Source organism: Salvelinus sp. IW2-2015, linkage group LG36 (assembly GCF_002910315.2).
Source record: "Salvelinus sp. IW2-2015 linkage group LG36, ASM291031v2, whole genome shotgun sequence".
In the NCBI taxonomy this organism is placed as follows: Eukaryota; Metazoa; Chordata; class Actinopteri; order Salmoniformes; family Salmonidae; genus Salvelinus; species Salvelinus sp. IW2-2015.
The window spans coordinates 21,395,100-21,423,079 of record NC_036875.1 but is presented as its reverse complement, the minus strand read 5'-3'; the positions used below and the strand labels follow the sequence as shown (position 1 = coordinate 21,423,079).

At 41.9% G+C, this 27,980-nt stretch overlaps 2 protein-coding genes across 4 annotated transcripts in view; one reads left to right on the top strand and one right to left on the bottom strand.

The window, feature by feature from the left end:
* The first annotated feature begins 7 nt into the window (after positions 1–7).
* Positions 8–25,577, top strand: LOC111959479 (sushi-repeat-containing protein SRPX). 2 transcript variants are annotated; one of them, XM_023981080.2, is made up of 10 exons: positions 9–152; positions 5,365–5,421; positions 6,822–7,016; positions 12,827–13,003; positions 15,184–15,310; positions 18,586–18,704; positions 19,002–19,181; positions 23,250–23,383; positions 24,348–24,469; positions 24,590–25,577. In XM_023981080.2, exons 1-10 carry the CDS (start codon positions 59–61, stop codon positions 24,768–24,770), a joined length of 1,386 nt encoding a protein of 461 aa, XP_023836848.1. In that variant the 5' UTR covers positions 9–58; the 3' UTR covers positions 24,771–25,577. The 2 variants fall into 2 exon arrangements, with proteins under 2 accessions (XP_023836849.1, XP_023836848.1); XM_023981081.2 differs by lacking the exon at positions 5,365–5,421 and having other exon boundaries at positions 8–152.
* LOC111959478 (synaptotagmin-like protein 5) overlaps positions 25,307–27,980 on the bottom strand; it is a 76,689-nt gene continuing 74,015 nt past the window's right edge. For both annotated transcript variants that reach the window (XM_023981078.2, XM_023981079.2), the window contains exon 17: positions 25,307–27,861. In XM_023981078.2, the coding sequence (XP_023836846.1) occupies positions 27,719–27,861 (143 nt within the window). In that variant the 3' untranslated portion in view covers positions 25,307–27,718. The remainder of the gene's footprint in view (positions 27,862–27,980) is intronic.

Below are 27,980 nucleotides of genomic sequence, written 5' to 3'. Positions count from 1 at the left end.
AGGAGGCGGGTCTTTGGAAAGTTGGAATTCCTTGGAAGTTTTCCTGTACTTTACAAAGATGTTGAAGAGTGTCCCGCGCGTGAATATGGACACCTGGCTGGTAGTGTCCCTGTTCGTGTTTGTCCAGCTCTTCTTCAGTTTAGCCTACGAAGGTAAGGAATTGCAAATATTTATCCATCCTGCGGATCAGAGGGATTGAGTTAACCCACTAGTGTCCAAATGGACACCGTCCATTTAATTTACATTTCTCAAATAAATGTAACGTTTTTAGATATTTGCATAACATAGTTAGTGGTTGTTGCAATTTGTTCTGTTATTACGTATTCATTATCGGTTAGTCTATATCCCACCGCTACTTTTTGTGAGCCACATTTTATGTTTACGTGGAGGGTGAGGCTAGGGTAAAAGGGGGAATGCAGTGCGCATCTGGGGGACGTCTCCCGCAGAATTCATGAGAGACACTAAAGCCAGCATTCTGTACATGGTGCCTTAGTTTACCTTCGTGCTATAGCTTGTAAAAAAACATGTATTAATTAAGTCCTTTGTTCAAGTTATTTTGCCATGCAAAGTAAGTGCGCTATCCCACTGGGCACAGACGTCAATTCAACGCAGCTATTCCACGTTGGTTCAACGTAATTTCATTGAAATGTCGTGGAAACAACATAGATTCAACCAGTGTGTCCAGTGGGTAATGAGTTTAACAGTTGTACATTCGTTTAACAAGGGGATATGTACGTTAAACGTGCCAACATGTAACTAATCTTTACCTAGCTAATGGTCTATGATTTCAGTCAACATAGTGACGAATCACATCGAAGTTGTCAATAGSCTAGATAATTCCACGTCTCCAGTAAATATTTCCCGACTACAGTCCACCCCAGTGTGACCGGCATTGGAGCTCAGTGCTCTGCAATCAAAGCCCATAGCTCCGGGATGTCGGAACCGTCACAGGCCACAAGCCACACAAGGGCTCCTGTGTTCGGACTAACTGCACATTTGCTCTGCCTGCCTCCTCCCATTTCCTAGCTTTCCTAGACCCGCAGATCTGTGGAGTCAGTGTCTGTCCAGTGCTGGGTGGTTTTGTTTAATAAGATTGCAGGGTATTTTTGGAGGGTGGCAGGGTCTCTTTGGAGGGTGACAGGAGGACTGTATCAGTTGAATGGAACCGTGAACAGGCCATACCATTGATTTAAAAGTAGACATGATGGGATAGAGAGACCATTATAGTTGTTTTATTTTGTGCTGGTTGATTGATATGATTCCATGTGGTGTTCTCTCATCTTAGCTTGGTTACACAATAATTTCACACAAAGTCACACACACATATATGCAAGCACTTACACACACACATTGAGAGATAGTTTTCCAGATGGATGAGTGCCAACAGGGCAGGGACAGTATCCTGCAGAGGAACATTCACTGAAGAGTAATGAGAAGCTGAAATAAGTTCAAGACRGGATGGGACTGTATAATAGTTTGGATGCGTGTGTGTTTATCATGGAGTGTATGTGTATGTCCGAATCAAGGTTAGAGATGTAAGGTGTGTCAGAGAGAGAGAGATTGTGTGGGGGGGTGTGCTTGAGGGTGTTGATTTGGAGATGTATGTGTCTTGTCCAGTGGCGGCGCGGCTCACCACTTCTGTCTGAGAAACAGGCTGAAACATGTGCATACGCTACTGGAGTTAGATTTACACTGACAGGGTAAACACAGCTTGTCAAACTGATGCTTATAGCTGGAGGTGAGTCTGTGCTTGTGAGTGTGTGTGTGTTTATGGGGGTTGATTTAACAGGGGTCTTTGTATTTATTTGGGGGTTGTTAGTTAGACTGTTTATGTGGTGTAATTTGTGTGTGTGTGTGTGTGTTAAAGCGGGTTGAGAAGGGGGGGATGGTTTGGGTTTTAAGTAGCCTTAGTAACCTCTCTTTGCTTTGGTGTTATACAGTGCTTTGAGGTGTCTACTGAGAGACAGGCTGAGTGTTGATGTTACTTTACGTGCATTGAGGTGTCTGTACTGAGAGGCTGAGTGTTGATGTTACTTTACGTGCATTGAGGTGTCTGTACTGAGAGGCTGAGTGTTGATGTTACTTTACGTGCATTGAGGTGTCTGTACTGAGAGGCTGAGTGTTGATGTTACTTTACGTGCATTGAGGTGTCTACTGAGAGGCTGAGTGTTGATGTTACTTTACGTGCATTGAGGTGTCTACTGAGAGGCTGAGTGTTGATGTTACCTCCAGGGCATATGAAGGTGGGTGGTAACTGGCATGGGAAGGGTTTGATGGTTGGTTCTCTCCGGAACTCTGTATGTTTCTGTCTCGGCTGCTGTCTCAAAAAACAAGATGGTTGCCGCTGTCTCCTTTGTCCCCCTCCTATTTTCTCTGTCAACACAAGCAGACACTTACACAGACACACGTACACACTCAGTGACGCCTTCTCCTTTATTGCTCGCTCAGCATGCATTTCTACTTACAGTGAAACCCAGTCATAATGACTCTATGAATCATTCATATTTTACGAATGGACTGCTGTGCTGTTGGTCTATGGTAGGTGAGTGACCTTGTATGTATTGTTAATTGTCAGAAAGCTCAAACATGCCGTCTTAACACAGCGTGATGTAACCATGGGAATTCTCTAAGCCTGCCAGCTTACTAATACCACTGGAGTAGCAGTARTAATGGTTCTTGTCATTTTCCATGGTGAGAGAGAAAGCGAGTCAGTGATTGATGCGTTAAGAAAGGTGTCGTGAGCATGTGATGTTGGAGAGAACACTAGTTAGAGTGGTTGGTTTAGGAAGCGACCTATTAAAGGGAAGTTGTGCACAGAGGCAGTGAGAAAGAGATGGTCATATCACTTCACTGTCTTTAGTCTGTGTTTCTTATGCCCAGATGAAATAACAGATGCCTGTACTGCCTGTTCAGTTCTCCTCCTGGCATGTTTCTACATTAACCCTGTCATTGATTCCTATTACGCGCAGCTCAGCTGAATAAAGCTGACTGGAACCTCAGTTTGTGTTCCCTCTGGCCCTGTTGTTCTCATTGAGCTTGGCAGGAGAGCCTCTCTCTCGCTCTCTCTGTTTTATCAACACCGTGTTCTCTCTGACGTCTTCCCACCCTCTGAGGAGTCATTTTCACTGTGAGAGGAGAAAAGAAAAGAAGAGGGAGACTGTTAGCGATGCTGTCTGATTCCAAACCTCAGTTGCACTGACAGAAAGACTGTTGGGACTGGGACCATGTTTATGTGGATGAATGACAGCTTCTAGGTTTTTGCTCTCTTTGTTATTGAAAACTCTGGATCTGGCCTTCATTCACACACTGATGTTAAGCAAATAAGAAATAAGTAATAGAAGGAAACTTTATACTGCCAAGTTGAGTGTCAACTTCTCAGCATATCAGCTTTTATTCAAGACTGGCTCAATTTGATGATGTGGATGAGATCGTTTCAAGTTAATCATAGTGTTATTTTATCCCTGGCTGTTCTGGAGACCGCTTTGAGTGGAAAAGGAACAGTACTGCGGTATTCTAAGATCCCTCTAAGATCCCTTAGGAAAGGAGAGAGACAAGTCTATAATAATGTGTTGTGCCCTCTGCTGCAGATTGCTGGATGGGATGTGAGTGTCAGTCTAACTGGCTGCCTTTGTCTCTAAGGATGTGCGTGTGGAGAAGATGGACTAGCTCTGTCTCTGGGAAATATCCCCTGCTATAGGCTATGAGGCTCTCTGCTGGTATGGTGTATGTCAGTAGAGCCCCCTAGGATTCAATTTATTACAGAATAACAAAACCAAAAAATCAGAGCAGAACTTTAGTTGTTGTAGCAGGATAGTAATCTGTAGAAGAGTCTCGATAGAGACAGGCCTACGTGTGTGTGTGTTAGATTTATTCTGTTGTCTATTATGGCTCCATAACCAAGCCCAGTAGAGATGTGTGGTAAGTTCTCCATGTGCACTCTGGTGTTGGGCCATATAGCGGTCGTACTATGTAACCTCCCTGTAGGCAGTGAATTGTCTGCAAGCTTGTTATAGAACTGATCTGAAGCAGCGGCACACACCTGTGATTAGTTTCCCAGATATGTCTGTTTCCCTCTGATTAGACTTCCTTGGCTGTGTGCCCGTGAGTTTTCCCCTCAGCCAGCCAAATCAGATTCAGGGTCTGTATAAGGATGTGCTCAGTAGCAGTGTGATCTGACTGCTAAAACCGCAGTGCGCGTTAGACATTTGGCTGACGTGTATGTATGCCCGCCGGGCTGGGAGTGTGTAGCTGTAGCAGGAGTGAAAGACTTCTCTGTCTGTTTTGTCCTTCATGGATCCTGAACAGAGAACACATTCACACTGGGTTGGAGTCCACAACATCCTCCTCTGGTAGCGATTGGGCGTATCTGAGCTCGCTCCTCACTCCTCTCTCCCATTTACACCCCTTTCCTCCCCTCACCCATTCTCTCTCCCGCTCCCTTCACTATTCCCCTCACCTTTTTCTCTCTCCCTCATGTCACTCCTCCTTTATCTTGCGTTGTGCATTGAAAGGTTATGTATCATTTTGAAGMAGAAGGTTCTAGATCATGCAGTAATTTTGYTGTGACAGCGAAGCATTGTCTGCCAGACAAGCAACGTCCCAATACTCATATCTGCTTTCCTTTTGACAACTGATACCAAAGATCTTGACAGATGAAAGCAATAAGCCAGATTTCTATTGGAAGGCCATTCTTTTTCTAGCTCTCTCATATTAGTGACCAAGAAGGAGAGAAGGAAAGGAAACCAATATTGGAGCACTAGTCACATATCACAGTAAGTATGTTGGTGACCTCACAACAAGACCCCGAGTCACATTTCAGCAAGAACAAACAGGAGAAAACATTTTGGAATGGAGAAAAGGTTTAGGTAGTTACTCCTCTGTTTCAAAATGTTTCCTTCAGTTTCATACTTACTGAATGTGACCCCAGTGTGAGGTTGCCATTGCACCACTGGTTTTAGAACAAGGTTGCAGTAAAAGTGATTAATTGTGCCAAACCAGCTGGGGAGAAAGGCTCCCTTGGGGTTCTTCTTCTCTGCATGTGTTAAAGAGATTTCTCTCATTCCTCTTTGGAGGAATAGTTTAGCAACGTTTTCCAACAGTGATAATCTTGATTTAATAATGACCTCTTGCAAAACACCAGTAAAGTCTAACCCAAATCTCTTGTTGAAGGATTAGGCCTACATCATGTTTTGAAACGTTGATAAACCCTTTCAATCAAATGTATTTATAAAGCCCTTTTTACATCAGCAGATGTCACAAAGTGCTATACAGAAACCAATGCAGCCCTACTCTTATCTTGAATGCAGCCTTGCTCTCTCCCTGCCTTGGTCACTAGCTACTTTCTTCTCCCTCTTACTTTCCCAGGGTCGGGACACTATGGCTATGGAGATGATGAAGATGCATATGCTCGTAGAAACGGAGGTGAATGCTTTGACCAAGCTCTGCTGCCGCACGCACGCTTTTACACACTCTGGCACTCGCTTTCAACATGCAGGAAAGTTTAAGGTTGAAATAAGCCTCTTAAACTCAAAGCATTGACTTCACTTTTTATCAACATTGAAAACATTTATTTTATTTGAATAGCCAATCAATGTTAGCTGTGTGTCTTTCACTTCAATGTGATGTACACAACTATGTTATTTTCTTCTCCACAAGATAGCGATATGCTTCATCCCATGTTTTACAAACTGACACAATTATGTCAAACTAACTTTAAACTTTACTTTGAAGTCAGTTAGACATGGAATTTTACCCTCTGGGCCAAACCAAACTCCTGGACTATTTCTCTTCTGTAGAGACTCAAATATAGTATTGTGTTCTCTTACTCAATGACAGTGGAGACTTGAGATACASCCAACACACACACACACACACGAATGGTCCAGCTCCTGTCTAGCTGGTGTGTGTTTGAGAGTGTGTGTTTGAGAGAGTGTGTGTGCGTGCGTGTGTGCTTACAAGAAAGTGTGTGTGTTCTGAGCCAGTGGGAAATAGACTGCAGATTTTATTTCCCTGGAATACAAACCTGCTGGCCCCTCAAACTTGGCATTCCCAAAAGGAATCTTTAGGCAAGCGTTTGAGGGATGGATAGAGCCGTCCAACTGCTAGAGGAAAGTTGGAGGCAACTTTAGTGTTCTTCTGACACATCTTTATCCCTCATGCTGTAAATCAGATCTAGATCATCATCCACTTCAGCCTCCATTCTGAAGGTTATATTTATTAATAGTTCAATTGATGGGGTTTAGTAGCTCTAATCAACAGTATGATTGAGTGATCTCGTTTAAATCCACTGGATCAAAGTGATCAAAGACGGACACACACACACACACACACACACACACACACTCAAACTATTTCCCTTACTCTCAACCTCTATCTTTTCTTTACTCAAGCCAGTACGTCTTATTGTCAGTATGGATTATGGTAAGTGACAAAGCCATTGTATCATTCTGTCTACCTGTGATGAGATGATGGATGGGTTTATACTAGCACTCCAGATTTGATCTCTTTAGTCTTCTGTAAACACTGTGTCCTGTGGTAAATCAGTATGGATTATGTATGTTGCTATGGGTAACTCACTGCCTGACTTACACGCACAGCCTCTCTTCAATAAGGTGAGAAAACACATGGATGTCCAAAACACTGCTAAATACCCCCCCGGCCCCCAATAGTTAATTTACATTGCGGCACAAACAGACAATGTCTATCTCTATCCTTTATAGATAGATGTCTGTCCAGCATCTGAACCAGAAGGACTTTTATTTCAATCTTTTATGTGAATGGTATAACTCTCCCTCTTATTCCCCAACCAACCCCATTTTTAGGGACCCCTTGGTGCGCGCCCATCAAGGTGAAGCATGGCGACGTGAGTTGTCGGAGTCCTGGGGGGCAGTATTATAAGAACGTGATGGGATCGCGCTGTAAGATCCGCTGTAAGAGGGGTTACGAGATGCAGCAGGGACACCCAGAGGTGGTGTGTATGGCCAGCAAACACTGGTCAGGAAACTACGCCTGCAGGGGTGAGACCGCCACACACACACACACACAAACTCGCACACCTGGCCTACTGGCGAGACCCAAAATCACTGGACACACACCTTTACACCAAACATACAGTACCAGTCAAAGGTTTGGACACACCTACTCATTCAAGGGTTTTTCTTTATTTTTACAATTTTTTACATTGTAGAAATAACATATATGGAATCATGTAGTAACCAAAAAAGTGTTTAACAAATCTAAATATATTTGAGATTTGAGATTTTTCAAAGTAGCCAACCTTTGCCTTGATGACAGCTTTTGCACACTCTTGGCATTCTCTCAACCAACTTCACCTGGAATGATTTTCCAACAGTCTCGAAGGAGTTCCCACATATTCTGAGCACTTGTTGGCTGCTTTTCCTTCACTCTGCGGGCCAACTCATCCCAACTCATCAGTTTTGGGACACTGTAAAGTCCATGGAGAATAAGATCACCTCCTCCCAACTGCCCACTGCACTGAGGCTAGGAAACACTGTCACTACCGATAAATCCGATAAATTCATGATAATCGAATGGTTACCCCTACCCTGGCCAACAGTTCTGCACCCCCCGCAGAAAYTTGCCCAAGCCCCCACCGCTGCATCTCCTTCACCCAAATCCAGACAGCTGATGTTCTGAAAGAGCTGCAAAATCTGGACCCCTACCAATAAACTGGGCTAGACAATCTGGACCCTCTCTTTCTAAAATTATCCGCGGCAATTGTTGCAACCCCTTTTACTAGCCTGTTCAACCTCTCTTTCGTATCATCTGAGATCCCTAAAGATTGGAAAGCTGCTGCGTTCATCCCCCTCTTCAAAGGGGGAGACACTCTAGACCCAAACTCTTATAGACCTATATCCATCCTGCCCTGCCTTGCTAAAGTTTTCGAAAGCCAAGTTAACAAACAGATCACCAACCGTTTTGAATCCCACCGTACCTTCTCCGCTATGCAATCTGGTTTTCGAGCTGGTCATGGGTGCACCTCAGCCACCCTCAAGGTCCTAAACGATATCATAACCGCCATCGATAAAAAATAGTACTGTGCACCCGTCTTCATCGACCTGGCCAAGGCTTTCGACTCTGTCAATCACCACATTCTTATCGGCAGACTCAATAGCCTTGGTTTCTCAAATGACTGCCTTGCCTGGTTCACCAACTACTTCTCAGATAGAGTTCAGTGTGTCAAAYCGGAGGGCCTGTTGTCTGGACCTCTGGCGGGCTCTATGGGGGTGCCACATGGTTCAATTCTCTGGCCGACTCTTTTCTCTGTATATAGCAATGATGTCGCTCTTGCTGCTGGTGATTCTCTGTTCCACCTCTACGCAGATGACACCATTCTGTATACTTCTGGCCCTTCTTTGGACACTGTGTTAACCTCTTTAGGGTACGTGAGACGTTAGCGTCCCACCTCTTCAACAGCCAGTGAAACTGCAGGGCGCCAAATACAGAAATACTCATTATAAAAATTCAGAAAACAAAACATATTTTACATAGGTTTAAAGATTTACTTCTTGTGAATCTAACCACGGTGTCAGATTTAAAAAATGCTTTACGGCGAAAGCATACCTTACGATTATTTGAGAACATAGCCCAGCAGACAAATCATTACAAACAGTAACCAGCCAAGTAGAAGAGTTACACAAGTCAGAAATAGAGATAAAATKAATCCCTTACCTTTGATGATCTTCATATGGGTGCACTCAGAAGACATTCATTTACTCAATAAATGTTCCTTTTGTTCGATAAAGTCTCTTTATATCCAAAAACCTCCATTTTGTTCGCGCTTTTTCTTCAGTAATCCACAGGCTCAAACGCAGTCAAAACAGGCAGACAAAAAATCCAAMTTGTATCAGTACAGTTCATAGAACCATGTCGAACGATGTTTATATTCAATCCTCAGGTTGTTATTAGCCTAAATAATCGATAATATTTCAACCCATATACTAACGTCGTCAATATAAAAGGTAAACAAGAAAGGCACTCTCTCTGGTCGTGTGCATGAAAAATCTCTGTGACACGGCAGGTCCACTCATTCAGACTGCTCTTATTCCCTAATTTTTCAGAATACAAGTCTGAAACAATTTGTAAAGACTGTTGACATCTAGTGGAAGGCATGGGAACTGCAATTTGAGTCCTAAGTCAATGGATACTGTAATGGCATTGAATAGAAAACTAAAAAAAAAAAAAAAAWCTCAGGTTTTCGCCTGTCAAATCAGTTCTGTTATACTCACAGACACTATTTTAACAGTTTTGGAAACTTTATTTTACCAGTTATATGCATATCATATCTTCCTGGCCCGAGTAGCAGGCAGTTTAATTTGGGCATGCTTTTCATCCAAAATTCAGAATGCTGCCCTCTAACCTAGAGAAGTTAACAAACCTCCTGACGAGCTTCAATGCCATACAACTCTCCTTCCGTGGCCTCCAACTGCTCTTAAACGCAAGTAAAACTAAATGCATGCTCTTCAACCGATCACTGCCCGCACCCTCCCACCCGACTAGCATCACTACACTGGACGTTTCTGACTTAAAATATGTGGACAACTACAAATACCTAGGTGTCTGGTTAGACTGTAAACTCTCCTTCCAGACGCACATTAAGCATCTCCAATCGAAAATTAAATCTAGAATTCCTATTTCGCAACAAAGCCTCCTTCACTCATGCTGCCTAACATACCCTCGTAAAACTGACTATCCTACCGATCCTTGACTATGGCGATGTCATTTACAAAATAGCCTCCGACACTCTCTACTCAGCAAATTAGATGTAGTCTATCACAGTGCCATCCGTTTTGTCACCAAAGCCCCATATACTACCCACCACTGCGACCTCTATGCTCTCRTTGGTTGGCCCTCACTTCATGTTCGTCGCCAAACCCACTGGCTCCAGGTCATCTATAAGTCTTTGCTAAGCCCCGTCTTATCTCAGCTCACTGCTCCAGCAGGTATATTTCACTGGTCATCCCCAAAGCCAACTCCTCATTTGGCCGCCTTTCCTTCCAGTTCTCTGCTGCCAATGACTGGAACAAATTACAAAAATCACTGAAGCTGGAGACTTACATCTCCCTCACTAACTTTAAGCATGAGCTGTCAGAGCAGCTTACCGATCACTGCACCTGTACACAGCCCATCTGTAAATAGCCCACCCAACTACCTCATCCCCATATTGTTATTTATTTTTGCTCTTTTGCACACCAGTATCTCTACTTGCACATCATCATCTGCACATTTATCACTCCAGTGTTAATGCTAAATTGTAATTATTTCGCCACTATGGCCTATTTATTGCCTTACCACCCTAATCTTACTACATTTGCACACACTGTATATAGATTTTTCTGTTGTGTTATAGACTGTACGTTTGTTTATCCCATGTGTAACTCTGTGTTGTTGTTTTTGTCGCACTGCTTTATCTTGGCCAAGTCGCAGTTGTAAATGAGAACTTGTTCTCAACTGGCCTAGCTGGTTAAACAAAGGTGAATAAATAAAAAAAATCCCAAATCTTCTCAATTGGGTTGAGGTCGGGTGATTGTGGAGGCCAGGTCATCTGATGCAGCACTCCATCACTCTCCTTCTTGGTCAAATAGTCCTTATACAGCCTGGAGGTGTGTTTTTGGGTCATTGTCCTGTTTAAAAACAAATGATAGTCCCACTAAGCGCAAACCAGATGGGATGGCGTATTGCTGCAGAGTGCTGTGGTAGCCATGCTGGTTCATTGTGCCTTGAATTCTAAATAAATCACAGACAGCGTCATCAGCAAAGCATTCCCACAACATCCCACCTCCTCCTCCATGCTTCACTTTGGGAACCACACATGTGGAGATCAAGCCTTCACCTAATCTGTATCTCACAAAGACATGGCACTCAAATTTGGACTCATCAGACCAAAGGACAGATTTCCAAAGGTTTAATGTCCATTGCTTGTGTTTCTTGGCCCAAGCAAGTCTCTTCTTTTTATTGGTGTCCTTTAGTAGTGGTTTCTTGCAGCAATTCAACCTTGAAGGCCTGATTCACACAGTCTCCTCTGAACAGTTGATGTTGAGATGTGTCTGTTACTTGAACTCTGTGAAGCATTTATTTGGGCTGCAATTTCTGAGGCTGGTAACTCTAATGAACTTGTCCACTGCAGCAGAGGTAACTCTGGGTCTTCCTTTCCTGTGGTGGTCCTCATGAGAGCCAGTTTCATCATAGCGCTTGATGGTTTTTGCGACTGCACTTGAAGAAACTTTCAAAGTTCTTGATGTGTTCAGTATTGACTGACCTGTCTTAAGATAGGTGTCCCTAAACTGGAATGGTTGTTGTTAACATGCGCTAATGTGACTGGAATGACATTGTAAGTGTCTTGGATAATCATCTCAGAAATATAACACTCTTACAAGAACTTGTAAAATCAATATTGGCTTTTAATATAACATATCACAAGCCGTGTCAGTCCGCGGAAAGACCAACTTCCATAAGCACTGGCTCTGTTCTTATACACACATAGCACATGAGTTCATTACATACTTTAATTAAATTACTTCTCCTAGGTCATCTGCCACTATTATCCTTCATTTCAGGCTTCCTGCTTGTTTAYGCCCAATAACGCCTGTATCCGCTCTTGATTAGATTATAATGGTGGCAGGACCCTCTTGTCTCCTAAAATTAATATATGTCTATCTTACCCTAAGCACTTATGGCCTTTACCCTAAGCACTTATGGCCTTTCCTCTCTATTTAATCTTCATAATGGTGTCCTGCTCTTTCCATAAATGCACTTTAAAGCATGTATGGCTTCGGCCATTTTACTATCTGTTTTATCTTTGGTTTCCTGTTTTTACCAGAATGACAAATGCACTCACTTGTTGCCTTCTCCTCCTATATTCTAATGTACACTTCTATGTCTGTCCCTAAATGTATCATTCACTCCCACATAAGTAACAGCCAACTTTTCAGGACATACAGTAGACATGTCTTATATTGGCAGAAAGCTTACATTCTTGTTAATCTAACTGCACTGTCCAATTTACAGTAGCTATTACAGTGAAAAAAGACCATGCTATTGTTTGAGGAGAGTGCAAAACAACAAAACGCTTTTATCATGGCAACTGGTTTGATACATTCACCTCAGAAGGTAAATAATGTACTTACATTCAGTAATCTTGCTCTGATTTGTCATCCTGAGGGTCCCAGAGATAAAAGGTAGCATAGTTTTGTTTGATAAAATCAATTTTTATATTCAAATGTAGGAACTGGGTTCTACAGTTTGAACCCCTGCCGTCTCTGGCCCCACCCCGCCCGGCCATCTAGATGTGAAAGTTGAAAAAGAGGCTGCGATCCTTGCTTATTTGAGCTGTTCTTGCCATAATATGGACTTGGTCTTCCACTAATTAATTCCACAAATTAACTTTTAACAAGGCACACCTGTTCATTTAAATGCATTCCAGGTGACTACCTCATGAAGCTGGTTGAGAGAATGCCCAAGAGTGTGCAAAGGTGTCATCAAGGCAAAGAGTGGCTACTTTGAAGAATCTCAAGTAYAAAATATATTTTTGATTTTGTTTAACACTTTTTTGGTTACTACATGATTCCATATGTGTTATTTCATAGTTTTGAAGTCTTCACTATTATTCTACAATGTAGAAATGTAGTACAAATAAAGAAAAACCCTTAAAAGAGTAGGTGTGTCTAAACTTTTGACTGGTACTGTATGTAACCACTGAAGATACACACAACCAATAGAATCATTGTCAGATTCATCAGCTACCTGCTAATCATACACCCTGTTTGTGAAAATACATTTATGGACTTGATTTGTGTTTCCCTGTCAGAGATCCGGTGTCCTAAGCTACAGATGCCTGCTAACGGTGGCTATAAGTGTTCAGACGGATCCTACTTTAACTCCCGCTGTGAGTTCTTCTGCTCCCTTGGATATACTCTGAAGGGGTCCAAGACTGTCACCTGCCAGTACCACAAGACCTGGACCTCAGGGGAGAGCGCCTGCATAGGTGAGTCAGAGAGTGCTTGTGTGCATGTGGATGAGTGTGTATTTACCGATGTACAGTATGTGTATGGCATTTGTGTGTGTGGTGTTTGTCTGTAGCTGTCAAATCAAATCAAATTGTATTTGTCACATGCGCCGAATACAACAGGTGTAGACCTTACAGTGAAATGCTTACAAGCCCTTAACYAACAATGCAGTTAAAAAAAAGTGTTAAGAAAATATTTACTAAATAAACTGAAGTAAACAATAAATAAATAAAAAGTAAAAAATAACAAAATAGAAAAATAACAAATAATGAAAGAGGAACAATAAAATAATAGTAACGAGGCTATATACAGGGGGTACCGGTACAGAGTCCATGTGTGGGGGCACTGGTTAGTCGAGGTAATTGAGGTAATATGTACAGTCGTGGCCAAAAGTTTTGAGAATGACACAAATATACATTTTCACAAAGTCTGCTGCCTCAGTTTGTGTGATGGCAATTTGCATATACTCCAGAATGTTATGAAGAGTGATCAGATGAATTGCAATTAATTGCAAAGACCCTCTTTGCCATGCAAATTAACTGAATCCACAAAACACATTTCCACTGCATTTCAGCCCTGCCACAACAAAAGGACCAGCTGACATCATGTCAGTGATTCTCTCATTAACACAGGTGTGAGTGTTGACAAGGACAAGGCTGGAGATCACTCTGTCATGCTGATTGAGTTCGAATAACAGACTGGAAGCTTCAAAAGGAGGGTGGTGCTTGGAATCATTGTTMTTCCTCTGTCAACCATGGTTACCTGCAAGGAAACACGTTCCGTCATCTTTGCTTTGCACAAAAAGAGCTTCACAGGCAAGGATATTGCTGCCAGTAAGATTGCACCTAAATCAACCATTTATCGGATCATCAAGAACTTCAAGGAGAGCGGTTCAATTGTTGTGAAGAAGGCTTCAGGGCGCCCAAGAAAGTCCAGCAAGCGCCAGAACCGTCTCCTAAAGTTGATTCAGCTGCGGGATCGGGGCACCACCAGCACAGAGCTTGCTCAGGAATGGCAGCAGGCAGGTGTGAGTGCATCTGCACGCACAGTGAGGCAAAGAGTTTTGGAGGATGGCCTGGTGTCAAGAAGGGCAGCAAAGAAGCCACTTCTCTCCAGGAAAAACATCGGGGACAGACTGATATTCTGCAAAAGTTACAGGGATTGGACTCCCAACCTGCTCAATGWTCTTGACTAACCGGTGCCCCCGCACATTGACTCTGTACCGCTACCCCCCGTATATAGCCTCGCTACTGTTATTTTRCTGCTGCTCTATAATGAATTGTTGTTTGAATTTTTTACTTAAGACTTATTTTTCTTAAAACTGCGTTGTTGGTTAAGAGCTTGTAAGTTATCATTTCACTGTAAGGTCTACTACACCTGTTGTATTCGGCGCATGTGACAAATACGGTTATATTTGATTTGTAAGCAGGAATCAGGAGGAAAGAGTTATGGTCAGATTTTCCAAATGGAGGGTGAGCTTTGTATGCGTCTCTGTGTGGAGTAAAGGTGGTCTAGAGTTTATTCCCTCTGGTTGCAGATTTAACATGCTGGTAGAAATTAGGTAAAACGGATTTAAGTTTCCCTACTTTAAAGTTCCCGGCCACTGAGAGTGCCGCCTCTGGATGAGCATTTTCTTGTTTGATATGGCCTTATACGGGTCGTTGAGTGCGGTCTTAATGCCAGCATCGATTTGTGGTGGTAAATAGAGAGCTACAAAAAATATAGTTGAAAACTCCCTTGGTAAATAGTGTTGTCTACGTTTTATCATGAGATACTCTACCTCAGGTGAGCAAAACCTTGAGACTTCATTAATATTAGATTTTGTGCACCAGCTGTTATTGACAAATAGACACAGACCGCCACCACTTGTCTTACCAAAGGCAACTGTTCTATCTTGCCGATGCACGGAAAACCCAGCCAGCTGTTATCAATGTCGTCTTTCAGCCACGACTCAGTGAAACAGCACTCCATCACAGGAGCTTCTCTAGTCTAAAATCACCCCAATTACACAGACAGGACATAACATAACATAACACAACATAACATGACAGAACAGGGAAAAGCACATTTTTTCTCTCTCTTCYTGTTTCTCTTCCCTCCACATCTGCTGACCTTTTTAACCACTCTTCCCCCCCTCTCCTCTCTCCTTCTCTGGTAGATGTGGATGCCCCAGTAATAAAGTGTCCTAACCTGAAGGACAAGACGGCAGAGCCTGGCAAGCTCACTGCCAGGGTGACCTGGGATACACCGGAGGGCAAGGACACGGCCGATGGCATCCTCACTGAGTCAGTCTGACCCCTGATCCTTAACCCCTAACTCCACTGAACCTTCATTTATAACCTGTAGTGGTAGTTAGGCTTGGGCTGTATACCATGTATTAGAGGTCGACCGATTATGATTTTTCAACGCCGATACCGATTATTGGAGGACCAAAAAAGCCGATACCGATTAATCGGACGATAAAAAAAAAATATATATATATATATATTTGTAATAATGACAATTACAACAATACTGAATGAACACTTTTATTTTCATTCAATATAATACATAAATAAAATCAATTTAGTCTCAAATAAATAATGAAACATGTTTAATTTGGTTTAAATAATGCAAAAACACAGTGTTGGAGAAGAAAGTAGGTGCCATGTAAAAAAAAGCTAACGTTTAAGTTCCTTGCTCAGAACATGAGAACATATGAAAGCTGGTGGTTTATTTTAACATGAGTCTTCAATATTCCCAGTTAAGAAGTTTTAGGTTGTAGTTATTATAGGAATGTATAGGACTATTTCTCTCTATACCATTTGTATTTTATATACCTTTGACTATTGGATGTTCTTATAGGCACTATAGTATTGCCAGCCTAATCTCGGGAGTTGATAGGCTTGAAGTCATAAACAGCGCTGTGCTTCAAGCATTGCGAAGTGCTGCTGGCAAACGCAGGAAAGTGCTGTTTGAATGAATGTTTACGAGCCTGCTGCTGCCTACCACTGCGCAGTCAGACTGCTCTATCAAATATCAAATCATAGACTTAATTATAATATAATAAACACATAGAAATATGAGCCTTAGGTCATTAATATGGTCAAATCCGGAAACTATCATTTCGAAAACAAAACGTTTATCAGTGAAATACGGAACCGTTCCGTATTTTATCGAATGGGTGGCAACTCTAAGTCTAAATATTGCTGTTACATTGCACAACCTTCAATGTTATGTCATAATTATGTACAATTCTGGCAAATTAATTACGGTCTTTGTTAGGAAGAAATGGTCTTCACACAGTTCGTAACGAGCCAGGCGGCCCAAACTGCTGCAGTTTGAAGTGAAGTGACACAATTTCCCTAGTTAATATTGCCTGCTAAAWWWTTTTTTTTTTAACTCAATATGCAGGTTTAAAAATATATACTTGTGTATTGGTTTTAAGAAAGTCATTGATGTTTATGGTTAGGTACATTGGTGCTACGATTTTGCTTTTTCGCGAATGCACTTTTGTTAAATCATCACCCGCAAAGTAGGCTGTGATTTGATGATAAATTAACAGGCACCGCATTGATTATATGCAACGCAGGACAAGCTAGTTAAACTAGTAATATCATCAACCATGTGTAATTAACTAGTGATTAGGTTAAGATTGATTGTTTTTTATAAGATACGTTTAATGCTAGTGTAGCGTGGTTTGTTCTGCGTTGTGTACTTTTAAGTAGGATTATTTTTATTTGCCCTGCACACGAAGAGACAACACACAATATTTTGGCCCTTGGCGCAGTCACAGCTCTCAGGCACCTTGCTATGCCGAAGGTCAGGCAAAAGAGAGCTCCAAAAATAAATAACAGGTGCTGCGTGCACACATTCAGTGCACAACAGCACACCATACAATACAAGTAAAATGATATAGAACATAATTCTGACAAAATAAAAGACATACCTGCACACGAAGAGACAACACACAATATTTTAACCCTTGGCGCAGTCACAGCTCTCAGGCACCTGCGCGAGAACATAGAAACTCACTCAAACACCGTCCCAAGTACTCACAAGTTACAATAGGTACCCTAGTTAGCGAGCTTTGTGAAACTTGTTAACATAAATCTTTATATTGTCCACATTGTAACAAACTTATGGTTGCATAACAGCACATTGTGTAACATTTACCACGGTTTTATATTAAACAATTTCGGAGCCAAGGACAACATACCTTGCTATGCCGAAGGTCAGGCAAAAGAGAACAATAAGGGGGTACGGAAATACAGATAACCCGCGATGGGCCAAACCAAAATATACAAAACTTTTACAATCACGTGTATGTACAATATTGATATGAAAAAGTGTTTGTACACCAAAACCTACATTAGCTATTCAGCTGTAATTAAATTTAAAAAACACACTGAATTATTATTATTAACATCCCCTCTTGACCTGGCCTATTTGAATTGGTCCTTATGTGCAACTTGGTGCATAATMTAGGGGAACAACATCACACTGCTACACTAGCTAGATACTTACCTTGGCTCCTTGCTGCACTTGCGTAACATGTGGTCAGCCTGCCACGCAGTCTCCTCGTGGATTGCAATGTAATCGGCCATAATCGGCATATAAAAATGCAGATTACCGATTTGTTATAAACTTGAAATTGGCACAAATTAATCAGCCATGCAGATTAATCGGTCAACCTCTACCGTGTATATACCGTATACCGGGATATTTGGAAATAGCCACAGGATGTTTTTTCAATACCGTTTAAACTATTTATTTGAAGTTTTTGTATACATTTTAATATTTGTAGTTCTTTATTTTACCTGTCACATATTTTTTCTTACCGGTAGTCCCCAGTCACGTGGTGTTTGTTTACAAGCACACAACAACAAGAGACTTGTGAGTCACTCACTGTTGTGCAGCACACGTCTAGTTACAGTATGGAATTCACAACTAAATGTTTGCCAGCTAGATATTTTATAGCTATTAATTATACTGTCTAAAATGTGCTAAATGTTCTACAGTTGTGTATTTGGTTTGCTAATTTAGTAGCTAGTTCGCTATCTAGCTAAGTGGTTAGCTTGTTCCAAAAATCAAGCTTAGCTTAGTAACAGTAGAGAACCCCCTCCTGGATCAAGAGCCTTGCTGTCTAATATTTGTTTTGTGCGTGCAGCAAACTGTAAGTAGCTTTTTGAGTTACTTGTATAACTTTATGAGCTGGGACGTCTGTCCTGAAAATAATTTAGATCAGAGGCTGTATAAAATATTTGCGAAAAACTTGTTAGCATTTAGTTTGCATTCTCTATGAGATTTTACATGTACTTGTTAGCATGGCTAACCTTAGGATTACAGAGGCTGTGGGTTTAGAAAACAGCTCCCCTTGTGTTCAGTGCTGGCATTACCGAATATCACGGTATAGCACAAGGTTGGAATGAAGGTATGACCATCTGGATACCGCCCAAGTCTAGTGGCAGTAGTAGCAGTAATAGTAGTAGTCATGGTAGCAGTAGTAGTAGGGTAAGTCTTTAGTTAGGCTTCAGTACTATTGACACAGTGTAGTATTTGACTGAGGCTGTGTTTACAGTGTGATCCTGAAAGGGAAGCCTCCTGGACACTTCYCTGAGGGGCTCCATAAGATGTCCTACACCGTCTATGACCGCGCTGGGAACAAGGGCAGTTGCCGCTTCTCAGTCAGAGTACGAGGTGATCCCCCAACATTTTTACAGTGTTTCTAGTCAGACAGCAATGTTCTGRCAACATTTGAAGGAACAATCACAGAACACTTACACATTTATGCCTCTTAGGCTGCTTTTACACAATCAGACAATTTTTATATTCCACTAATTGGTCTTTTGACCTATCACGTCAGATCTTTTCACATCAGACCTTTTTCAGAGGTGAAATGATTGGTCAAAATACAAAATTAGCGAAAAACAATCAGAATTGGGATGCGTGAACACAGCCTTAGAGTGTGTGTCTGAATCTGTTTTGTGCCACCAGTGCGTCGCTGCAGCCCCATCACCCCTCCAGAGAATGGCTATATGAAGTGTGACAGTGATGGAGATAACTACGGAGCCACCTGTGATTTCAAATGTACAGGAGGGTACGAACTCCAGGGCAGTGCTGCCAGGGTGTGCCAGTATGGACTCACCTGGTCAGGCACGGAAACCAACTGTGCAGGTACATATCTGTGCACACACACATGTATGTATACTCACACACACACACACATACTGTTCACATCACATAAGTACACCTCACAGTCACACATACAGTACTTTACACTTCACATAAACCAATAGGGCTGGGAATTGCTAGGGACCTCCCGATATAATATCATCACGATACTTAGGTGTCGAAACAATATGTATTGCGATTATCACGAATCTATATGTATTGCGATTCAATACTGTGATTATATTGCGATTCGATGTTCCAAACATATTGCTCACCATATGTCTACTGCAGAGGGACAAGAGAGAGCCACGAGAAAATGACTTTTGATCAGACATGGAAATAAAAGTTCTGAAAAACAAATTGACTCCCTATTTAAAAAGAAAGAATGAGAACATGCAGGCATATCAAACCAGCACAAAAATGATATTGTGATATTTTCAAAATGATACGATACATCGTCAAAAATAATATCCCGATATGTAACTATTGATTTTTTTCCCCCGTCACTATAAACCACACACACATACAGTTGAAGTCGGAAGTTTACATACACCTTAGCCAAATACATTTAAACTCAGTTTTTCACAATTCCTGACATTTAATCCTAGTACAAATTCCCTGTTTTAGGTCAGTTAGGATCACCACTTTATTTAAAAAATGTACATGTCAGAATAATAGTAGAGAGAATGATTTATTTCAGGTTTTATTTATTTCATCACATTCCAGTGGGTCAGAAGTTACATACACTCAATTAGTATTTGTATCATTGCCATTGAATTGTTTAACTTGGGTCAAACGTTTCGGTTAGCCTTCCACAAGCTTCCCACAATAAGTTGGGTGAATTTTGGCCCATTCCTCCGACAGAGCTGGTGTAACTGAATCAGGTTTGTAGGCCTCGTTGCTCACACACACTTTTTCAGTTCTGCCACAAATTTCTATAGGATTGAGGTCAGGGCTTGTCATGGCCACTCCAATACCTTGACTTTGTTGTCCTTAAGCCATTTTGCCACAACTTTGGAAGTATGCTTGTGGTCATTGTCCATTTGGAAGACCCATTTGCCACCAAGCTTTAACTTCCTGACTGATGCCTTGAGATGTTGCTTACTATATCCACATAATTTTCCTCCCTCATGATGTCATCTATTTTGTGAAGTGCACCAGTTCCTCCTGCAGCAAAGCACCCCCACAACATGACATTTGTCCAAAAGTACGATCTTTTCCCCATGTGCAGTTGCAAACTGTACTCTGGCTTTTTCTATGGCGGTTTTGGAGCAGCGGCTTCTTCCTTGCTGAGCAGCCTTTCAGGTTAAGTCGATATAGGACTCGTTTTACTGTGGATATAGATACTTTTGTACCTGTTTCCTCCAACATCTTCACAATGTCCTTTGTTGTTGTTCTGGATTGATTTGCACTTTTCGCACCAAAGTACGTCATCTTAGGAGACAGAACGTGTCTCCTTCCTGAGCGGTATGACGGCTGCATGGCCCATGGTGTTATTACTGCGTACTATTGTTTGTACAGATGAACGTGTACCTTCAGGCGTTTGGAAATTGCTCCCAAGGATGAACCAGACTTGTGGAGGTCTACAATTTTTTTTATGAGGTCTTGGCTGATTTCTTTAGATTTTCCCATGATGTTATGCAAAGAGGCACTGAGTTTGAAGGTAGGCCTTGAAATACATCCACAGGTATACCTCCAATTGACTCAAATGATGTCAATTAGCCTAACAGAAGCTTCTAAAGCCATGACATACAGTGGGCTCCAAAATTACTGGCACCACTGACTGGCAATGCACAAACAATACTGAAACAATATAAACAATATATTTAAAGAGAGGACAAACTCAAAATACCAACATGTGAAAAATACTGTACTTTATTAATGTTTCAATGGAACCCAACAAAATAATTTATTGATTTAATTAAAAATCAATCTTCCAAATCAAGGTTTCACAATTAATGGAACCCTTAAATATTATTGTAAATAACATCTACCAAAATTAAACCAGGAATTAAATTCCACTTATATCCCTTTGTCATCCAACACCATGAAGAAAACAAAAGACCTGGCAGTTCAAAAGAGACAGATGGTCGTAGACCTTCATAAATCTGGTAATGGCTACAAGAAGATCCACAAACGATTGAATATACCACTGAGCACTGTCAGGGCAATTATTAAAACATTCAAAAGATATGGAACMATTGAAAACCTCACGGGTAGAGGACGCAAATACATTTTGCCCCCCAGGATAGGGAGGAGGATCGTGAGAGAAGCAACAAAACCCCCAGAATCACTGTGAAAGAATTGCAGGCCTTGGTGGCGTCTTGGGGTCACCAGGTTTAAAAAAGCACCATCAGATGCCACCTCCACAACCACAGGCTCTTTGGAAGGGTTGCCAGAAGAAAGCCCTTAATGACCCCAAGACACAGACGCAAGCGCTTGGAGTTTGCCAAACGTCATTTAAATTATGATTGGAAGAAGGTGCTCTGGTCAGATGAGACCAAAATTTWACGTTTTGGTCAGATCAGTCACATCGTTTTGGTCACATCGGCATGTTTGGCGTCGAAACAGAGATGCATACAAGGAGAGGCACCTCATACTCACGGTGAAATATGGTGGTGTGTCAGTGATGTTTTGGGGCTGTTTTAATTCCAGAGGTCCAGAGGCACTGGTTAAGATTGATGGCATAATGAATTCCACCAAGTACCAGGCAATTTTRGCTGACAATCTGGTTGCCTCTGCCAGAAGGCTGGGACWTGRCCKTATGTGGACTTTCCAACAAGACAATGACCCAAAACATACCTCAAGATCCACACAGAAATGGTTCTGTGACAACAAAATCAATGTTCTGCYATGGCCATCTCAGTCGCYGGACCTCAATCCAATCGAAAACCTGTGGGCTGAGTTGAAGAGGGCAGTTGATAAGTGCAAACCCAAGAATGTGAAGGATCTTGAAAGGATCTGCATAGAGGAATGGTCCAAAATCCCTYCAAATGTGTTCCTTAACCTTGTCAAWCATTACAGGAAAAGACYCMATGCTGTTATCCTTGCCAGAGATGGTTGCACTAAGTACTAAATGAGGAGTGCCAATAATTATGAAACCTTGATTTTGGTGAAATGTATTTTGTATTAAATAATGATCTGATTTTGGTGGGTTCCATTGGAACATTAATAAAGTACAGTATTTCTCACATGTTGGTATTTTGAGTTTATCTCTATAATCATATTGTTCATATTTTTTTAAGTATTGTTTGTGCATTGCCAGTCAGGGGTGCCAGTAATTTTGGAGCCCACTGTATTTTTCTGGAATTTTCCAAGCTGTTTAAAGGCACAGTCAACTTAGTGTATGTAAACTTCTGACCCACTGGAATTGTGATACAGTGAATTATAAGTGGATTGTTTACAGACAATCTGTCTGTAAACAATTGTTGGAAAAATTACTTGTGTCATGCACAAAGTAGATGTCCTAACCCACTTGCCAAAACTATAGTTTGTTAACAAGAAATTTGTGGAGGGGTTGAAAAACAAGTTTTATTGACTCCAACATAAGTGTATGTAAACTTTTGACTTCAACTGTACATTACACATCCACCGTGCTGTGTGTTTAGCAGCATTGAAGTTGTGATCAGGGGTGCTGAGGGGTTCGCTGGAGGTGGAAACGGGGATGTCTCCCTCGGCCAGGATGGGCTGTCGATCGATCAGAGGCCCAGCAGATCAATACCGCCTGCTCTGACATCGACCAGCACTGTCTGTGACACATACTTAAGTGGATTATTGTCTAATAGAAGAGACAGTATTATACTGCTATCGTATTATAAAATACAGTGACGCTCCATATAGCACTTCTGATATACGCTGTGGAAGGAACAAGTCACTCACTACTATTGCTAGCAAACTTTATAACAACAAGACCAGCAAAGACAAGTAAAACAGAGCAATGAAATTAACGTCATTTTGAGATTTTTTGGGCAATTGCAAATCAAGTTACATCATTTGCTTTCATAGAATATGATGATGTGATATGTTGCAATGATGTAGTGTTTTATTATGTCATAACATGTTATGTCACAGCTATGAACATCAACGTGGGGGTGCGTACGGCCTCAGGTCTGCTGGACCAGTTCTATGAGAAACGACGCCTCCTCATCATCTCTGCTCCCACTGCTGCCAATCATTACTACAGGTTCCAAATGACTAATCTGCAGGTGAGGGATGAGGGAGGGAGGAGGGATGGAGGGAGGAGGGAGGGAGGGAGGGAGAGGGATAGAGATGGAGGGAGAGGGATGGATGGAGGGAGGGATAGGGAGGGAGGGAGGGAGGGGAAAAAGGCAGAGAATGAGGAAAGAGAGAGACCGAGTGGGGGAGTAGGTCAAATTGTCTGTGGTTCTGCTGATGGGGTGTGTAGTTCCTCGGTTCCTGGTAAACAGAAAATGTCACCGCGCAGCATAAACAATGCCGGTGTGCTCTGTAAATTCAGGCTATTCTGGGTTTGGATGATTTTCTGCCTGTCAAAAGATATTAAAAGGGAGCAGCCTTTAAAAAGCCTGACCTTTTAAAGTGTCAGGAAAGAGGTGACTCTTGTCATACGCTGTGAGTCATTAAAACCTCGCCTTTAAAGGTCCAATGCAGCCATTTTCATCTCATTATCAAATCCTTTATGGGAAACAATTAAGTACCTTACTGTGATTGTTTTCAATTAAGATGGTCTAAAAGAGCAAAGAGCAATTATTAAAGCAAGAATAGTACTAGGACTGTCTGGGAGTGGTCTGAGTGGGGAGGGTAAAACTGGCTGTTAGCGAGAGGTTTGGAACTCTCTTTCTTATTGGTCTATTAACTAATTTACTGCCTGGTGATGTCACCAAAACTCCATCTCACCAAAATAGGCTGAAATTTCAGGCAGTTTTTTTCAAACACCTCTTATACTAAAAGGGCATTTTCACAATTTCACAGTATTATTCCAACTTCATAGTGTGGAAATATATATAAAACACGGGATAATCACATTTTTGACTGCACTGGGCCTTTAACAGGCCAGGTGATGGATTCTGTGACATTTGTTGACATTACTTGAATTTGTATGCGAGTGCATTTTCATGTTCTGTGCTTGTGTGTACAATGCTATTTGTGTGTTTTTGGTGTGGTTATAATATAAATGTGTGTGTATTCCAGCATGCCCAGTGTGGTCTGGATCTCAGGCATATGACGGTGATTGAGCTGGTCGGGATTTACCCGGCACAGATCGGCCGTATCAGCCACAGACTCATCCCCCCAGGGCTGGCTCTACAACTCAGGTACACACACACATACACACACCGTCATCATCATTCATAACAAACCTATAACTCATTCTTCAGACCCACCATTGTGTGTTCAGCCTTGACCTGATGGAAGTGTTGATGTATGTTGCCTAGGTTACTGCTCCAGATCTCCCATAATAACTTCAACATGGTGATGATTGACAAGCAGGGGATGGACAAGGAGCGCTACACATACCCCATCACATCAGCCCAGATCTTCACCACCATTGACACCTGGCAGGGACGCATGGATGAGATGGTGCTGCAGCAGGAGGCAGGCCACACCTGCCAGTAGTACACACCTCAACGACACCCCTCACTAACACCCCCACCCCAACACCATCTCCCCAAAAAAGCCCACTATTCCCAATTGTACTCCTCAACGCCCCCTATTTCCTTCACCCTATGGACAGTCCTTCTCACCCCCACAATATCCCTCCAAATCAATAATTAAACCCTACCGTTGCTCAATATTATTTCCTGAACCCGACTCCCATCCTCCAGTTCCCCATAGTAGACCACCGCTAGTTAACGTATCCCTCAATAAGTCATTGAACCCTCTATTTCCCACCAATGTGATGACTTTCAGTTGAAGTGCCTTTCTAATTGTAAGGAGACAGGGGGTTCAATAGTCACTACTAAGTAGGAAACATTAGTATCTGAATGTCTGATTGGAGTTTGTAGCTGTGGAGCATTGGGACCAGGCTAATTAGAATGGAAATATAACTCTCTTTCATCACTGCATCCTACAGCAGTTAGAGGTCCTGGGCGGAGTGGGTCATCACAATCATATTGATTCTTGTACTCGTCAGTCTTGTTTTTTGGGGGGGGTTTTTAAAGCTTGGACACATTTTACTATTATTATGATGTTTTGTATAATAACTATTTTCTTTTTTTTAGATATGAAACTGGAAAAATCCTTTAGCTGTTTGATATTTATGTTTCTCAATTCTGATAGCAGTGTTTTAATTAGGACATTAATAATAAGCACTCGGGAATGTGTGTGTGTGATGTAACAGGCAGTGATGCTGGTCCATCAGTACACTGCTGTTCGTTCCGTTTGATTTCACACAACCATGATTAAATAGCCCTCTTAAAAAGAGTGACCTCGTCCTTCTGTCATTACAGTTAGAACCAGAACTATGTTTTACGACAGTCTAGTTTGTCTTTTGTAATGTAGTTTGTCTTTTGTAACGACATAAAAAGTTGTATACTTTTACCCTCAGGAGAGATGGGTGCTGTGTGAACGCAAATACACACACACTGACCCTGTCAGACGCGCAGTTACATTCTGCACAGAAAGTCTGTTCTAAACATAGATAGAGATCTGATCTGCGGTCTGATATGTGTGGTTTATTACTTAAAAATATTCTGATAACACATTGCAACCAAAAGAAGAGATGGATTCAGTCACATTCCAAAGTCAAATCAATCTAGTTTTGAAATGAGAGGACATTAAACCAGAGACCGTAACATGCTGTTAGACACGTCTAGTGTTTCTTCAGTAGCAGCAGGGCACAACTCATCTATACAGTAAATGCCATTTTAATAGTATCATTATTATTATGCACTTTTCAATGGTTGTTGAGCATAACAGAAACTCAGACAATGGCGAATGTGCAGACTTGTCATTCCACAGAAAGAATGGCACCACAGTAGGATATGACTGTATACAGAGACGTAGTCTGCAGTCAAATGGTACCCTATTCCATTTCCATTCATTTAGCAGACGCTCTTATCCAGAGTAACTTACAGGAGCATTTAGGGTTAAGTGCCTTGCTCAAGGGGACATCGACAGATTTTTCACCTAGTCGCCTCGGCGGTTCAGACCAGCGACCTTTGATTACTGGCCCATTCCCTTTATAGTGCTCTACAAGTGCACTTTAAAGGGAAAAGGTTACCATTTGGGATGCATGCCAAGACACCGGAACCCTTTACGGGGGGATACTAGAAGTGTTATTACTCATCCAGGGAGGTTGCAAGGACAGACGGGTCACAGTGGCCTGAGTTACAGGGACAGACACTCTGACGGATGTGCTCTATTCAATGAGTCACAGACAGAGGGTGGACTGGACACTGACTCATTGTGGAACATGCAATCCTCCTCCCATCTCCTCAAGGCTCCTGGGGCAAAATGTTTCCAGTGTTGCAGATAGAACTGCCCTGACTCTCTATTACACATTTGACACAATACATTTTGATCAGCAATTTGGTGCTGATAGATCTCTGGTTAGATTTCCGCCTTAATCTGTTTCCACACAAAGTTAGGTCCAAAAACGTCTGTTGATGAAGTGAGTATTATTTGTGCTGTTCTACTCTTAATATGTGCTTTATCAAGACAACAGTAAAACTATTGGTGTGTTCAGGATCAGTTACAATGCAATTGTGCAACAATTTGAAACGGGTGATTATCAGTTCAGAATGTTGCATAATACAATTATTGCATGAAACATCGCAGTCTTGAACATACCCTAATTGTCATTGTACAGTATTCTATTGGAATGTTTAAATCTCCTCAGCAATGCTACAAACCCAAAGTGCCTTTGGAGTAGTTACCTTATGAGAGTAGGTAGAGGCTATCCTGAACCACTGATACAGGGTCAGATATGTTAACTTCCCCCTAATGGTTATAGTTAGGAGCAGGTCAAGGCAATCTGATCCTAGATCTGTGAATAAGGACAACTTCTAACTCGTGGTCTCATCACAGGGAGAGGAGAGTGTTGTAAGTAAACTACAGAGACAAGTACAGGTTCCCCCACACACCCATAATGTATGTGCATAGTGGAAACCAGGAGTCAGATCAGATCATACAATGGCACGTGCTTGTTCATTATGTTACATATATGTCATAATGTACAGCGGTATTAGTAGTAGATGTTGTTGTAGTAGTAGTAGCAGTGCTTGGTCTTGGCTGGATGCTTTGGAGGGCAGGGTATGGCCATGTGTGTGTAAGGCATGACTGGTTGTCCACTTAACCAGGTAGAGGGCCATGAACCCCAGTGCAGGATCAGGGTGGCTCAGTGGTTAGGGTTCAAAGTTCAGGAAGTGGGGTGATGTCATCAGCTCTTTATTGCGGGGATAGAGCAAGGCCATGGAGCACTCTCAACCACTGTCCTTTTCTTTCTTTTGTTCATTTTATTTCCCTCTTTCTTAACTTCCACTTTTTCTCCCCTCTGACACCTTTCTCTGTTTCCCTCTGTCCTTCCAACTGCCTCTCTCCTTCTCTTTCTCCCTCCCTCCATCTCATGTGTTGTGCTTGCACATGCTGGACCTCAGCATCAGTGTACACTCCTGGGGGACCTCTGGGTTGTCAATCATGCGTTGCCATAGCCGCTGTTCCTCTCCGTATGAGTCCATCCAGTCCACCTGGTTCCCATAGCTCTGTTCTGGAGGGAGACAACAGATCATCACTATCTGTTGTATACACTCCATATCCCTACAGTGTTATGCTGACAGAATATGCTACAAATCACCCTAAATCTCTGAGAGGAGAAAGAGAAAATAA